This window comes from Coenobita brevimanus, chromosome 92 (genome assembly GCF_032717465.1).
Source record: "Coenobita brevimanus isolate Jiangsu-jjx chromosome 92, ASM3271746v2, whole genome shotgun sequence".
NCBI classification, from domain to species: domain Eukaryota; kingdom Metazoa; phylum Arthropoda; class Malacostraca; order Decapoda; family Coenobitidae; genus Coenobita; species Coenobita brevimanus.
In genome coordinates this window covers 13,382,349-13,398,800 of record NC_137045.1, presented here as the reverse complement: position 1 = coordinate 13,398,800, position 16,452 = coordinate 13,382,349, and the positions used below count along the sequence as shown (strand labels likewise).

Below are 16,452 nucleotides of genomic sequence, written 5' to 3'. Positions count from 1 at the left end.
TGTTCTTCTCCAACTAGCTCCTCTGTCATATGCCTAACCCTATCAATGAGTATTCTACCATATATTTTACCAGTCACACTAAGAAGGCAAATACCCCTATGGTTACCACATACTTCTCTCTCCCCTTTTCCTTTGTACAGAGGAACAATTATACCTGATTTCCAGTCCTCTGGAACCCTTCCCTCTTCCCAAGCCAATCTATACAACTTCCATATCCACTCCACAACAATCTCACCCCCATACCTAAGCATTTCACCACACACTCCATCAATTCCTGGGGCCTTTCCCAGCTTAATCTTCTTCATCGCTTCCACTACTTCCGACCTACTGATCTCTTCCTCCCTCCTCTCATCTCTTCTTCTCTCAGCCATTCCCCAACCACTTATACTCACACTGCTCTCACTCTCTACATTCAACAAATCCTCAAAGTGCTCCTTCCATCTCCTCAATTTCTCTCTCTTCTCCACCAACAATCTATTATTCCTATCTTTCACTCCCCTACTATTTCCCCTTTCACACTGCCTGACTTTCTTTACCTCCTTCCAAAACAATTTCTTACTCTCCCTCCATTTCACACTCAGATTCCTCCCAAACTCTTCATCCACTTTCTTCTTACTCTCCTTCACCAGTCTCTTAATCTCCCTTCTCCTGCTCACATATACCTCTCTCTTCTCTCTCTCATCTTCTCCCCTACCTCTACTCGCCAACCATTCACCGTATGCCTTCTTCTTTTGTTCCACAGCTCGTTTCACCTCATCATTCCACCATGCTGTCCCTTGCATCTCCTCCTCACTCCACAAACCGCCTCACACGCTGCACTTATCTCTTCCGTGAATATCTTACATACGTCTTCCACCCCTTCCATCTGCTCTAGCTCATACCTTCCCAATCTTTCTTCCACTATGCTCTTATACTCTGTCATTTTCTCACTATCTTGCAATTTCTCCACTCTTCTCACAGGAGCTGCTTCCTCCTGTCTTCCCCTTCGTCTCCTCAACCACTTTCTTTGTAGCTCTACCTTGGCCATCACTAAGTGATGGTCCGAGACTCCATTCCCCCACCCTCTCCACACCCTTGCATCCAACACTTGTCTTCTCATCCGCTCATCCACACACACGTAGTCTATCATTGCCTTTCGTTCAACAAGTTCACCATCCATCCTCCTCATTACTCTCCATGTATACCGGTGGATCATCTTATGACGAAAGTAGGTGTTGGCTATTGCCAACCCCTTACCAGCACAGATGTCCACCAAAGCACTACCATTCCCATCTACTTCAGCTGGCACACCCCACTGACCAACCACTCCATCCACTCGTACATTCCCAACTTTGCCATTCATGTCTCCAATCAACAGCACTCTCTCGCTCCTCTCAAACTTGTCCATACATGCTTCTACTCTCGCCCAAAACTCATCTTTCACTCTTGCCACTCGATCCTCTGTTGGAGCATACACACATACAATCGCCCATGCTTGTATACCTACTTTCATCCTCACCCATACAATCCTTGCACCCACTGTTCCATACTCTCTTATATTCTCCTTCCACTTCTTGCTTATCATCAGACATACTCCCTCTCTTGCCCTCTCATTCTCACTGACTCCCGCACATATACCTACACCGTATTCCCATTCTCTCACCCTTTCACCTTTCCATTTAGTTTCAGTCAATCCACATATATCCACTTTTGCATCCTCAAGCACCTGGACAATCTCTCTCTCTTTCACTTCATTATTCACTCCTCTAACATTCCATGTTCCTACCCTCAGAATGTCCTTTGTCCATTCCTTGGTCGTCAACGTATGGTCCGTCCGGGTCCGAGGCACTTTATTTGCTTTTTTAGTTAGTTCTTTTTACGGGGTGGGGCATTAACCCACCACCAACCCTTTTAGTCGCCTCGTACGACAAGCAGGGATACTGGGGGAGTATTCTTGAAACCCCCCTACCCCCAGGTCAAGTTATTTCTAGGATCCCCAAATCTACAAGGACTCAAATATAAGGTATCAGAAACAGCTGTCATGTACAGTATGCATGTATATGTAATGCAATATAACATTATGGCAACACAGGTATATGACTTTTAAACTAGGAAAATGACAATGAGAAAAGCAAGTTATTGTCTGTAAGACAATAAGCTACCAGAAGTTACCACACAAGTTTAAATGACTGGGAACACCGTTATTGTTGCCCAGTGGATATCTGAATACAGGCATACCCCCATATACAATCAACCACTCTACAATACCCAGCCATACTGACGCAAAAAATTAATACCCTTCCCCACCTATCGATGGCCAGTCCCCCGTTATCCAATGGGTTTTTTTCAATGGCTTCTTTTTTAACTGATTTTAATGATATTTTAGATTTAAGTTTTGTATTTAGGTTGATTTAAAACTGTTTGTAGACTTAGATTAATGTGTTTTAGTCATAGGTGGGTAGAACACCGTCATTTTTGGGTACAGTTTACATCATCATATTTTTTATTGTTGAACATAGAGGATGGAAGTAATGCGAGTATAAGTGGCTGGGGAATGGCTGGGAGAAGGAGGGAGGTGAGAAGACAGGAAGAAATCAGTAGGACAGAAGTTGTGGAAGCAATGATGAAAGTTAAATCAGGGAAAGCCCCAGGAATTGATGGAGTGTGTGGTGAAATGCTGAAGCGTGGGGGAGAGATAGTAGTAGAATGGATGTGGAAGATGTGCAGATTGGCCTGGGAGGAAGGTAGAGTCCTGGAGGATTGGAAGTCAGGTATAATTATTCCCTTGTACAAAGGAAAAGGGGAAAAAGAAATGTGTGGTAATCATAGGGGCATTTGTCTTCTTAGTATAATAGGAAAAGTGTATGGTAGGATACTTATTGACAGAGTTAGAGAAAGAACAGAGAAATTAGTTGGAGAAGAACAGGGAGGCTTTAGGAAGGGAAGAGGTTGTGTAGATCAGATATTCATTCTTATATCTTTAGTGGAAAAGTTTCTAGAGAAGGGAAAGAAGTTGTATGTGGCTTTCATGGATTTGGAGAAAGCATATGACAGGGTGGATAGACAAGGATTGTGGAAAGTGTTAAGAATATATGGAGTAGATGGGAAGTTGTTGAATGCTGTGAAGAGTATATATGATGGTGCGAAGGCTGCAGTGTGTGTGGATGGTGAACTATGTGAATTTTTCTCTTTGAAAGTTGGGTTGAAACAGGGATGTGTCATGTCTCCATGGTTGTTCAATCTGTACATGGATGGGGTAATAAAAGAGGTACAAGGTAGGGTAGTGGATGTTGGAGTGGCCCTGGTGAGAGAGGATAGTGTTTGGAAACTCCCTGTACTGTTGTTTGCAGATGATACTGTGTTGTTGAGTGAAGACGAAGGGGAGCTGCAAGGCTTGGTGGATGAGTTTGGGAGTGTGTAAGAAATGGAATCTAAAGGTGAATGTAGGGAAGAGTAAAGTGATGGTCTTTGAGAGAGGTGAAGTCAGTGAATGTACAGCGAGGTTGGATGGTGAGGAATTGGAAAATGTGAGTACGTTTAAGTACTTGGGTAGTGTGATGAGTAAGGATGGAGGTTTGGAGGGTGAAGTGCTTGAAAGGGTACAGCAGGGAAGAAAAGTTGCTGGTTCTTTGAAAGCAGTGATAAGAAACAGGGAAGTGAGCATGGAAGTGAAAAAGTTACTGCATGACAGTGTTGTGATACCAGCTCTAACGTATGGAAGTGAAGCTTGGACGTTGTTGGAAGGACACAAGTCAAGAGTGAGAGCAGTGGAAATGAGTTATTTAAGAGGAGCGTGTGAAGTCACATGGAGAGACAGGCTGACGAATGAGGATATAAAGGAGCGTTGTGGTGTGGATGTGGATGTGATAGGATGCGTTATGAGGAACACACTGAGGTGGTTTGGCCATGTGGAGAGGATGGAGGGTGAAAGACTGACGAAGAGAGTGTATGTGAGTGAGGTGGAGGGGGGAAGAGGGAGGGGGAGGCCAAGGATGAGATGGAAGGATGGGGTGGAGAGGTATATGAGAGAGGGGGGTGTGAGTTGGGAGCAGGGCAGTGAAATGGTGGGGGACAGGGCGACTTGGAGGCGATTTGTTTGTGGCCACCCCAAACGGGATTGAGGCGTCTGGCAATAGATAGATAGATAGATATTTTTGATGATTTTCAGATACTAATTTTTGGGTTTACGTGAGTTATAAACTGCTTTTAGGCTTAGTTTAGCTTCTTTTAAAGCTATTTAGGGGCTTAGGTGAACTAAAAAGTTGTTTTTGGACTCATTTGGGTGGATTTTGGGCTTGGCTGGGGGAGTGGATCCCAATTCTCTCCTATGCATCTCTACTGTATACTTTCTAAAAGGTCCACAATTAACAATGTCCCAGCTCAACGAAGGGTTTTCCCAAACAAATTCATCATTATTACGAGGGCAGCCTAAACATATCTGGTGGAATGCAAGCTGATGTTATCCTTCTTCTGCAGCACACCACTCTCTTTTCAGGAGAGACAGAGAAAGATGAGAGATATTTATATAACTGAGCAGTGATGGAACTGCTCAATTATATCAGTGCCATCACTTGAAGGCACCCCTCTCCAACTAATGCATGGAAAAAATATAGCATTTATGAAAAAAGGAAAACTACAATGCTGCTACGAATCTTTAGGTAACGGATGACATAAATATCAACTCTGTGAAAATAACATCTACTATTAAATTCAATACCGTACAGAACAATTAACAAACTACAAGATTAACAACTTTCTTACCTCTTTTTTCTTCTTGTCAAGTTCACTTGATTGGCTGATAAGCTGATTCTGCAATCTCTCTAATGTACTGGATTTTTCATTTAGCTGCTGTGTTAATGATGAGTTCTCAGATTCCAGCTTCTGGACTAAATCAGTCTTATTCTCCACCTGGATGAAATATGCATACACAGCAGTGTTAATAAAATATTTTATTATCATCATCATCATCATCATAATTATCCCTACCTTAATTACTGCAAACAAGATGAGGTGAGGTAGGATCATTATCACCATCAAATAAAGAGAAAATACATAAGTATAAGAACTATCAAATGAGGCATCTAGGACCAGATAGTCGTAAGCGATGTTTTATAAAAAATGGGAAACGAAGGCCTGAAGTTTAACTTTTGTCACAAGAAAACAAATAAAGATATCAACTTTTTTTTTTTTTTTAGCCAAATACACGTAGACTTTTTGTGTATGGAATATAAGTAGCAGTGCACATGCACTGATGCTTAAAATATGCATAATATGAGAATATTGGTAGGTACAGTATTGGGTTTTGGGGCAAGTGAATTCATGCATTTAAAACATTGTTACTCCATTACCAATAAAGTTATCAAGTTGGGGACTGTTTAATTTTCAAGAGGAATACCTAGAAAATGTTTGTGTACACCTATCACCATGTTTGGGTGGCACAAACATGCATAAATACATCAAACGTCAGAAACATGTTATGAAAGACCACAAAACAGATTTTAAAAATAATTATAACAACGTTCCTAGTGGAACGGCTGGCATCTTTTTTTTCCAAAATCATGAAGCTTTTTAGTGCTCACTTTCTTCTGAATGCCCTTATTCACTGGCCTTTTCTTTGGCGCTGAAGGCCCAGGTTGATCCAACAGCACTTCCTGCACATCATCAGTATCACTAGAGGTGGTATCACTCATGATTATGTGGTCATAACAAAACCATTGTAAATATCCAGAAAAAATATTAGATGCATTACTGTTGCTGCTGCACACAAGATAAAGAATGTGGGAAATGAATGTTTATGTGTGGGATTGTGGGTAGAAGCCTAGCATGGAGAAGGGAGAAATGCCCTGATTGGCTCACAACTTCAATGACCATGCGCTCATTGGCTGGAGCTATTTACGCAGCGGTAGAGACGGGCCAGGAGTTGTGGGTACACTAGTGAGGCAGCATGGCTGCCCACGGCATGGGATTGGCTGATGTTATATTTAAAGGGACAAAGTACACTTACGGCCATCTGGTCCTACGAAGTGAGCTGCCAGCCATTCATACTGCTCTTAGGCAGTGAAGTTATTACTCCTTGACAGTATTTTGATCATACTTGCAAGACCAGAATGGCTTAAATACATCCACCATGAGAAAAAGGGCAGTTGAGGAACAGAATGCTATACTTAAATCCACTTCAGTGAGGCGGCACTTACTGCCTTCTGGTCCTACATGCCTCAAATAGCATGTTGAATGAAACAGGCCACAAAGTCAATTACATATCACTCAAGCCTTCAGAATCCTAATATAGTTCAAGTCAATCTACAGTATTTCTCACCTGCCAGACTGCCTATATCAGTGTTCATCCATCCATCCATCATCCAATCCTACATTGCCCTATGAGGAACGTAGGAGCCCGGGGCTAAGCAGTTGGTCCTGACATTTAAGATGAGAGTGACCAGCCTCACTCATCCCTGAGTGGCATTACATAAGCAATCAACCCCAACCATCCCTTGGATATAAACCTTCACCAGCTCAAGCCAATTGGAGTGCAATAATTACCCACTAAACCACCAGGCGCCAAAATTTGGTTATATGGTTACCACACAGCATAGTAAATGGTTTCCTGGTGTTCAGGAAACCATTTGGCTTGTCACTCAGTGTAGAGTCACCCACAGGCAGAAGGAAGAGGAAAGAATAAAGGAAAGAAAGACAGAGGAAGGAGTGTAAAGTCACCTGCAGGCAGAAGGACAAAGAAAGAATGAAGGAAAGAAAGACAGAAGAGGATGGAAGGAAAGAAGGATGGAGGAGAAGAAAGGGCAGAAACCCAACAGCAGCACTACATCGAGTGAGTGGATGGTGAGCACCCCCACCCACCACTTCAGTATTCATCCAAGGTGATAATGGCACAAGACCTCCAAACCTCCCAATCATAATTTAACATACCATCTAATCACCTCTAAGTTGCATGTCCAACTGTACTTGGTTACTTTCCCCTCTCTTTTTTTCCTCACAGACTTCAATTCTACACATTTTGTTAATTTCTTTATCCATGTATTTTTAAAATCCAAGCCACTTCAATATATCCCGTTTGGTTTTCTCTAGTATTTTGGTTCAGTTATCCTTGAGTGTTAATCTGCACAAGATAACACTGTAAGATGGATTTACAATTCCTTAATAGTACTGGGTTCCAATAAATAGGACTGAATTATTTTGTTGTACATGAATAAAAGGGGAAAAATGAAGGATGAAATATTTATACCTTAACATTATATTTTTCATTTTCTGCCAGTTCTGCTAAATAACAGTCACCTACATCCTTATTTATTCAACTTTCTCCCAATTCTTCTTACTTGCTTGCATATATCCTGCCACAAGGTACCTTTATAGCATCTCTCAACAGTCTGTACTGCTGAATATCCCCATAATCTATTTTCTTTTCACCATGTTAGTACACACATGACAACCTCTCACCTCTCTTCGCAGTTTCTCAGCTTGTCCATGTGTCCGCCCTACCTCTAACTGCAAGCTAGTTAGCTGCCCTGTCAGGTACTGCATTCGCTCCCCCTTCTCACCTCCAGCACGTCGAGAATTGTCTAGTTTCTGTTCCAGCTGTCATGAAGAACAACATATGATCATCATCACTATCATCATCATTATTATTATCATCATCATCATCATCATCACCATGAACTTTTTTCCATTTAAGGATGGGATGAGGTGCAAGAAACAAGGAAAGATAAAGTATGACAGTCAAAAATTATCATGAGAATACCCAATAAAGCAGGGCATTAAGTCCTTCATGCAGATATATTTTTCATGACTTTTACTACCTTGCCATCATTAACCACTAAATACTGGAGAAAAATCAATTCCTCACAATTACAAGACATGGACACTGCACACACAAGACATTCATGCACAAAAATCCATGCCTTGTACTGTTTCTTGGTTCACCACATATAAGTAACATTTACAATATGGCAGTTTCATTATTATCCATCCATCCATCATCCAATCCTATGTTGCCCCATGAGCAGCATAAGAGCCCAGGGCTAGGCAAGTTGGTCCTGACATTTAAGATGAGAGTGACCAGTCTCACTCATCCCTGAGTGGCATTACATGAGCAATCAACCCCAACTACCCCTTGGATATAAACCTTCACCAGCTCAATCTGATTAGAGTGCAATAATTACCCACTAAACCACCAGGCACCATTATTTGGTTATATGGTTACAACCATGTGTAGAAAATGGTTTTCTAGCGTACAAGAAACCATTTGGCTTGTCACTCAGTGTTGAGTCACCCACAGCCAGAAGGAAGAAGAATGAATGAAAGAAAGAAAGACAGAAGAGGGAGTGTAAAGTCACCCGTAGGCAAAAGGTCAAGGAAAGAGTGAAGTAAAGAAAGACAGAAGAGGAAGGAAGGAAACAAGGGAGGAGAGGAAAGGGCAGACACCTGTGAGGAGAAGTACATCGAGTGAGTGGATGGTGATTGCCCCCACCTACCACCACGATTATTATTATTATTATTATTATTATTATTATTAAATAGATGATGATGATGATGATTTTGGTGATGGTGATGGTGGTGGTGATGATGATGATGAAGTTGATGATGGTGATTATTATATAGATGATAATGACTATGATGATGATGATGATGATGATGATGATGATGATGATGAGGAGGAGGAGGAGGAGGGGAAGGAGGAGGAGGAGGAGAAGGAGAAGGGGAAGGAGGAGGAGGAGGAGGAGGGGAAGGAGGAGGAGGATTATCATTGTAATCAGATGAAAGAAACTTTAGTACTTCAGGTAATTTTTACCTGCACACTACATCTTCCTCTATCTGAGAAAAAAAAAAAAAAAAAAAAAAAAAAAAAAAACTCATTATATGCAACAGAAACATGTCTCTTACTTTAAATATATGAATCTGAAGCTCTTGGCTCAATAGTCTTGAATGCAATGTCTACATCATGGCAACAATGATGTACAGTACAGTACCTTGTAGAGAGTTTCATCCTTGAGGTGCAATTCCTGCCGTGATGCTGCCAGGTGATTCTGCAGTTCTCGAAGCAACACACTTTTCTCTGCAACCTAGTAAGCAAAGCAAGGCAGCAATATCATGTAACAAAGCTTCTGTTCTGGAATATGGTTTGCAGAAGAATAATGCACTTAATGCAAAGCTAGCTATCAAATTGGGCAACACAAGATCCTGTGTGAGGAATATCTTGAGGATGTTATAAAGAGGACTGCTGTTTTTGACTTAAGTGATGTTTATTAGTGCTTGCAATAGGCTTGTACAAAATACCTATCTATCTATCTATATACCTAGGCTGCTTCCCCCAAGGAAAGGGAGGTAGCTGAGACAGGACGACACACTCCCCATTTACTCATCCATTCAAACACATTCATTCGCATTTTAGCCCCAAAGGGGAGAACGGACAGATCCTCACTGCACCACACGGCACAAGGGTCAACTGCGCAATGCAATCAGCGACATCCGCAGAAGGGCCCGACAACAGAACTAGTTTACCCCTGCCACATCATAACAGACCCATCCCCTTAACCGCACCTGACCTGACTAGCTGATCAGACCAAATGCGGGAGAATATCCCCTCAGGGCTGCGTCATCACTTATTCATTCACAATTTCTCTCCATTTATTTCTGTCACGCACAGCCACTCTTCCTTGCTCAACAGACATCCCTCTCGCATCCAACGCTCTCTTCACGCTGTCCATCCATCCTATTCGTGGTCTTCCTCTCAGCCTTACACCTCTCACATCAGATCTAGTTATCTTTTTCACCAATCGCTCATTATCCATTCTCTCCATATGCCCAAACCATCGCAACACCCTCTGCTCAACTCTACCAGCCATCTCCCGAACAACTCCAGTTCTCCTTCGCACTTCATCATTTCGCACCCAATCCATACGCACCACTCCACACATACTCCTCAGACACCTCATCTCCATTACATTCAAACTTTTCCTCTCTGCTGCACCCATATTCCATGTTTCAGCCCCATATAATGCAGTCGGTACCACAACACCCTCATACAGCCTTCTCTTTACATCCATTCTAAGCGAACGACATTTAAACACTTTTTTCATTCCTCCCAGCACCTTTCCTACTTCATTTATTCTAAACTTCACTTCTGCATCTATTCTTCCATCCACAGCAACATGTGACCCTAGATATTTAAAACAATCTACCTCCTCAAGCAACTCACCATTCAAAACTATATTCATCCCCCTACCATCTATTGTACAAAATAAAGGATATAAAATAAGCAATGGACAAAACTAAACTGGATGTGAAATTCTCAATGAAATTCTTCCACATTGACAGTGTTGAAGAATGGAGAAAATGGTGATGTTAAAAGAAAAAGACTTCCAGTTATGAGAGAGACGAGATGAACAGTAAATAGGAGAAAGAATTGGGAATGGAGGAGCAAAAGCTGAGACAGCACAGGAGACATGTTATGAAAAAGGAGTCAGGAGAATGCTACATCCACTTTCTGTGGCAGAGTTCATGGGAAAGGGCAAGGCATCTACAAGATTGACTGATGAACTTTCCAGCATCAAACTTTCCATTCTCCTAGTTTTTCTACCACACATTAACATAATCTTCAGCTAAAACAAGATTACGGAAGCTAAATTGCAGCGGTACAGCCACGTAGTATGTAGAACATTAACGGAAGCCTTCAAGAAAGACTGTGGGGAACCAATAGTTGCAAGAAAAAGAGGAAGGCAGAGGTAGATGAGGGGATGGAGTGGAGACAGAGATGATGGACAGATATTTGATGGAGGGAGGATACAGAGGACAGGGACAGATATACAACACTTATCAGGGGTGCTGACTCCAATAACGATTTACTTCAGTTTAACAGGAGATTCACTTAGTCTTCAAAAGAATACGGGATATACCAGAGCTAGGAAGTCACAGTGCAACAACTTTCTCCTAAAAACATTACGATAGCATGAGATATATGCAGTTTGCACATTCTTACCTCATTTTCAAGTTTTGATATTTTTGCATCCTGTAAAGTACTTAGACACACACCATTCATGGACACCTTGCTACTTTCCTCTTCCACTGGTTTTGTCGTGCTTGTGTGCGTGTATATCTGATGATATAACATAACATTAGATATGAACTCAGTACAACTGCAGGAAAATTTACTTCCATACAGTACATGCACTTCAGCTATCAATGCAGTACATGATATTTTTCACTTTAAAAGGTAAAGCTGTGTCACAGTAAGGCAATTCTCATACCATGCTACTTGCAGCTGCTACCTGGAATATTTCTGTGCACCAAACCTCTTTAGTACTTCCTGTTTATGAATTTGCCCCACTGATGCAAAACACTACATGAGTTTTGACATATGTGAAGACCTCAGCCATTTATGACCCAGTTCAGTACAGGGCACAGTCCACACTTCACATTATTCAAATGTGATGGTGCAAGACACTATCCAGTAATTTATTTTTTAAAAGAAAACAAATGTTCACTGAAATGTCAGCACACTCAACTAATTGTCAGGTAAATACCAACCTCTTCGGTCTGGGTCTCTGAAGACTTCAATTCCTTGAAATTACACCTCTCACCATCTTTCTCAGGTATTATATCACTCTGAAATACCATGCCATAACCAAGTGTCAGTAAACACATGCTGTAAAATTTAAAACAATCTACAGCACAAGTACCACTGAAACTCTGCCTCTGTATAAAGCCATTTCACAACACAGTCATGCTCAGCATAATCCATTCATTATAATGACATTTAAACAGTTCTTCTGCTTCCTGTCTGACAAATTCATTCAGTGAAAGAGACTAATCAAACACTGAAGGGCTAGTAAAAGTGATACTGTAGCAATTCTTCAAAACTAGGAACATATAATAGTCGCATGACCATAAGTCCATGAAAAGTATGAAAGCAGCAGAGCATTAAGTACACTGCCAATCCAGTAAACATACAAATAAGATGGAGAGATTCAGTCAGGTTAACTTGCTACAAATGACTGTGCATGACCTTATCTCTTAACCATTACCTTACTCTTATCCATGTTAACTTTTAGATACTGTGACTCACAAATATTCACAAAACTCCTGAATCTTTTTATTTTATTTTTTATTTTTCCAGCAAGCATCTTCTGCATACATCAGGAATGAAATACTCTTTTCCTCATCAATCATCAACAGTTCCAGTCTTTTATACAATCTCAAAAACACACCATTCCAACACACCATCCCTTCATTTTTCACACCTTCCCAAATGCATTAACCAACCTTGCAACTTTCCATCCCTTCTGTACATACACGTTCAACTCCATGTTTTTATAATATCCTTTACAGTACTTTAGTCATTCATGCAACACAAAATTTAAAGACAAACAAGACTCTGGTATAACCTGAGTACTAATCTGAACCATTCATATTGCCAGATTGCCTGGAATGGTGATGTGTGGTAGGTTTGGGTTATTTTATTCAATTACATGTTTGTGCAAATCTGTCAGCTTTAGGTACAAAAACTTATACTCCATCCACTATAACGTGGCCTAAAACTGCTATTTCTCAATCTTGAATGCTGTGCCATTACAATGAATGCAGAGTAATCATTACTGTCTTATTCCATCACTTGGCAACAATAAATAAGGAGCAAAAGGATAAAAATCTCTGCAGTGTTAAAGTGCATGAGCTACAGTTTGCCAAATCACCTTGCTGTGGTTAGGTGATGAATGGCCCTCCCTCAAACCTCGTAATTCCTTCCTCATTTCCTTGATAACCTCTAACTTGAGCTGGAGTTGCATCTTTGTTTCATGGTGCTGCTGTTCCTGGGCCTTCAGCTCATCACACAGGCTAACTATCCGGTCATGACGCCCAGCTACCTCCGCTGTTAGCACAGTTCGTAGCTCATCTTGGGCCTGATGTACATTTTGGCAGCAACAAGGGTAGATGGGTATGTTAGTATGGATTAACTTGATGCTGAGGCAGTGATTTGAGAACTATCTTAAGATTAACCCTTTCATGCTGGTCATCATTCATTTCTTTAATATCTATAATATTCTTTCAAAATTTCAAACATTTCTAGTTGGTTAAAGGCTCCCACATTAAATTCAACGACAATAACAGTCTGTCGGTCACCAGGAGTCACCGAGGGCATGTGCTCTACTCTAAAAAAATTTTAGTTTACTGTCCCCAAGGGCAGCCGTAATGTTTACAAAATGTACCTCAAACAGTACAAATGCCAAAATACTGCAGCCAAAATTAATAAAACTATTTCCCAATTTCTTATTACTAAAGTGTCATTGAGTGATGTTCTGAAGGAGGAAAAATAATTACTGGTAAATACTAGCTTTTAGTGCCTACACATTTTTAATCACAACAAACCAACAATTATTTTTACACGTTGAAACTGTCTTTTGTAAACTTTCATATACAGTATGCCACACTTGGGAGAAGAACACTGAATATAATGCCACCATGAAAGGGTCAGCAATATCAAAACAGGTCATTAGAAATTTGAAAGCATTTTTCCCATGCATGCAACACAGTAGTGTGCAACTAAAGCCTTTATTTAAAAGCACACATGATTTACAAAGCACACATTAATGAAAGGGCTCTATAATGGTACTCTTACAAATCTCCAGTTATTCAAATAAAATTTTAAGAAATATTCAGGAGTAAGAATCACTCTAGGGTGAGTGGATTAACAGTCTCTAATATAAAATAATTTTTCTCACTTCACAAAACATGGCAGTCATTAATTGAGGCAAACTCCTGGACTTGAGGGGATGTTTCATTCTCAACAACTACTGTAATATTCTAGTACATTCATTAGTTTGTTAAATCAAGGATCTATCACACATTTTATGGGCACAGTAAGTCCTCACTGAAAGACACAAATGTGTTTCAAAATGCCACAACTTTCTTCACACAACCAGTACTTCAAACTGAGGTCAGATGGTAAATCGCCTATACAAGAATCAATCAATCTATCTGTCTATAGCCAGATGCCATAAACCTGTAAGAAGTGGCTGTTTGTCTTTCTGTTAGTCATTGTACAGGGAGGGGCACTAATCCTCCACCAACCCACTTGCTGACATGTAGGAAACACATGTGGGTTAGTTATATAGTTACTACCTAGTGTTGTAAATGGTTTCCTGGCTTACACAAAACCATTACGCTTTTCACTCAATGTAAAGCCACTTGAAAAGGAAAGAAGAGTAATAAAAAGTGATGGGAAAGATGGGGGATATAGGAATTATGGAGAGAACTCAGAAAAAAAAATGATAAATGTGAAGGAAGAAGTAGACAGCACTTCATCAAGTGAGTGGATGATGGTCGCAATGAAATTTTCTATCTATCTATCTATCTATTGCCAGGTGCCTCAATCCCGTACAGGGTGGCCACAAACAAATTGCCTCCACATCGCCCTGTCCCCCGCCATTTCACTGCCCTGCTCCCAACTCACACCTCCCTCTCTCATATACCTCTCCACTCCATCCCTGCATCTCATCCTTGGTCTCCCCTTCCCTCTCTCCCCCTCCACCTCACCCACATACACTCTCCTTGTCAGTCTCTCACCCTCCATCCTCTCCACATGGCCAAACCACCTCAGTGTGTTCCTCCTAATGCTTCCTATCACATCCATATCCACACCACAACGCTCCTTTATATCCTCATTTGTCACCCTGTCTCTCCATGTGACTCCACGGGCTCCTCTTAAATAACTCATTTCCACTGCTCTCACTCATGACTTGTGTCCTTCCAACAACGTCCAAGCTTTACTTCCATACGTTAGAGTTGGTCTCACAATACTGTCATGTAGTAACTTTTTCACTTCCATGCCCACTTCCCTGTTTCTTATCACTGCCTTCAAGGAACCAGCAACCTTTCTTCCTTGCTGCACCCTCTCAAGCACTTCACCCTCCAACCTTCCATCCTTACTCATCACACTACCCAAGTACTTAAATGTTTGTACTCACATCTTCCATTTCCTCATCATCAAACCTCACTGTACATTCATTGACTTCACCTCTCTCAAAGACCATCACTTTCCTCTTCCCTACATTCACCTTTAGATTCCGTTTCTTACACACTCTCCCAAACTCAACCACCAAGCCTTGCAGCTCCCCTTCGTCTTCACTCAACAACACAGTATCATCTGCAATCAACAGTACATGGAGTCTCCAAACACTGCCCTCTCTCACCAGGGCCACCCCAACATCCTTTACCCTACCTTGTACCTTTTTTATTACCCCATCCATGTACAGATTGAACAACCATGGAGACATGACACATCCCTGTTTCAACCCAACCTTCAAAGAGAAAAATTCACTCAGTTCACCATCCACACGCACTGCAACCTTAGCACCATCATACATACTTTTCACAACATTCAGCAACTTCCCATCTACTCCATATATTCTTAATACTTTCCACAATCCTTGTCTATCCACCCTGTCATATGCTTTCTCCAAATTCATGAAAGCCGCATACAACTTCTTTCCCTTCTCTAGAAACTTTTCCACTAAAGATATAAGAATGAATATCTGATCTACACAACCTCTTCCCTTCCTAAAGCCTCCCTGTTCTTCTCCAACTAATTCCTCTGTTCTTTCCCTAACTCTGTCAATAAGTATCCTACCATACATTTTTCCTATTACACTAAGAAGACAAATGCCCCTATGATTACCACACATTTCTTTTTCCCCTTTCCCTTTGTACAAGGGAATAATAATACCTGACTTTCAATCCTCCAGGACTCTACCTTCCTCCCAGGCCAATCTGCACATCTTCCACATCCATTCTACTACTATCTCTCCCCCATGCTTCAGCATTTCACCACACACTCCATCAATTCCTGGGGCTTTCTCCAATCTGACTATCATCATTGCCTCCACAACTTCTATCCTACTGATTTCTTCCTGTCTTCTCACCTCTCTCCTTCTCCCAGCCATTCCCCAGCCACTTATACTCGCATAACTTCCATTCTCTATGTTCAACAATTCATTAAAGTGTTCTCTCCATCTGCACACGTTTTCTCCCTTCTCCACTAGTAATCTACTATTTTTATCTTTTACTCCCCTGCTAACTTCACTGCCACCCTGTCTTACTCTCTTCACCTCTTTCCAGAACATTTTCTTACAGTCCCTCCACTTTACACTCAAATTCCTTCCAAATTCCTCATCCACTCTCTTCTTACTCTCTCTTACTAATCTTTTCACCTCTCTCTTCCCTTCTACATATAACTCTCTCTTCTGCCTCTCAACTTCCTCCATGCCCTTATTTCTCATCCATCCATAGTATGCTTTCTTCTTTTGTGCCACAGCCTGTCTCACCTCTTCATTCCACCATGCTGTTCCTTGCACCCCCCTCCGTCTTCTCTTCACCCCACACAACATGCTGCACATATTTCTTCTGTGAATATCCTGCACACACCTTCCATGTCCCACATCTGCTCCTATTCATTTTTACCCAATCATT

General features: G+C 41.2%; 1 protein-coding gene across 1 annotated transcript in view; it reads right to left on the bottom strand.

Moving 5' to 3' along the window:
- The window catches only part of LOC145412089 (uncharacterized), a gene marked incomplete at its 3' end in the record, with an annotated part of 88,186 nt that overhangs the window by 40,583 nt on the left and 31,151 nt on the right, over positions 1-16,452 (bottom strand). Inside the window, exons 9-14 of the mRNA XM_080282005.1 lie at positions 12,681-12,887; positions 11,518-11,595; positions 10,970-11,086; positions 8,961-9,053; positions 7,432-7,569; positions 4,741-4,887 (exon numbers count right to left, since the gene is read on the bottom strand). Coding sequence (XP_080138131.1) covers positions 4,741-4,887; positions 7,432-7,569; positions 8,961-9,053; positions 10,970-11,086; positions 11,518-11,595; positions 12,681-12,887 — 780 coding nt within the window. The remainder of the gene's footprint in view (positions 1-4,740; positions 4,888-7,431; positions 7,570-8,960; positions 9,054-10,969; positions 11,087-11,517; positions 11,596-12,680; positions 12,888-16,452) is intronic.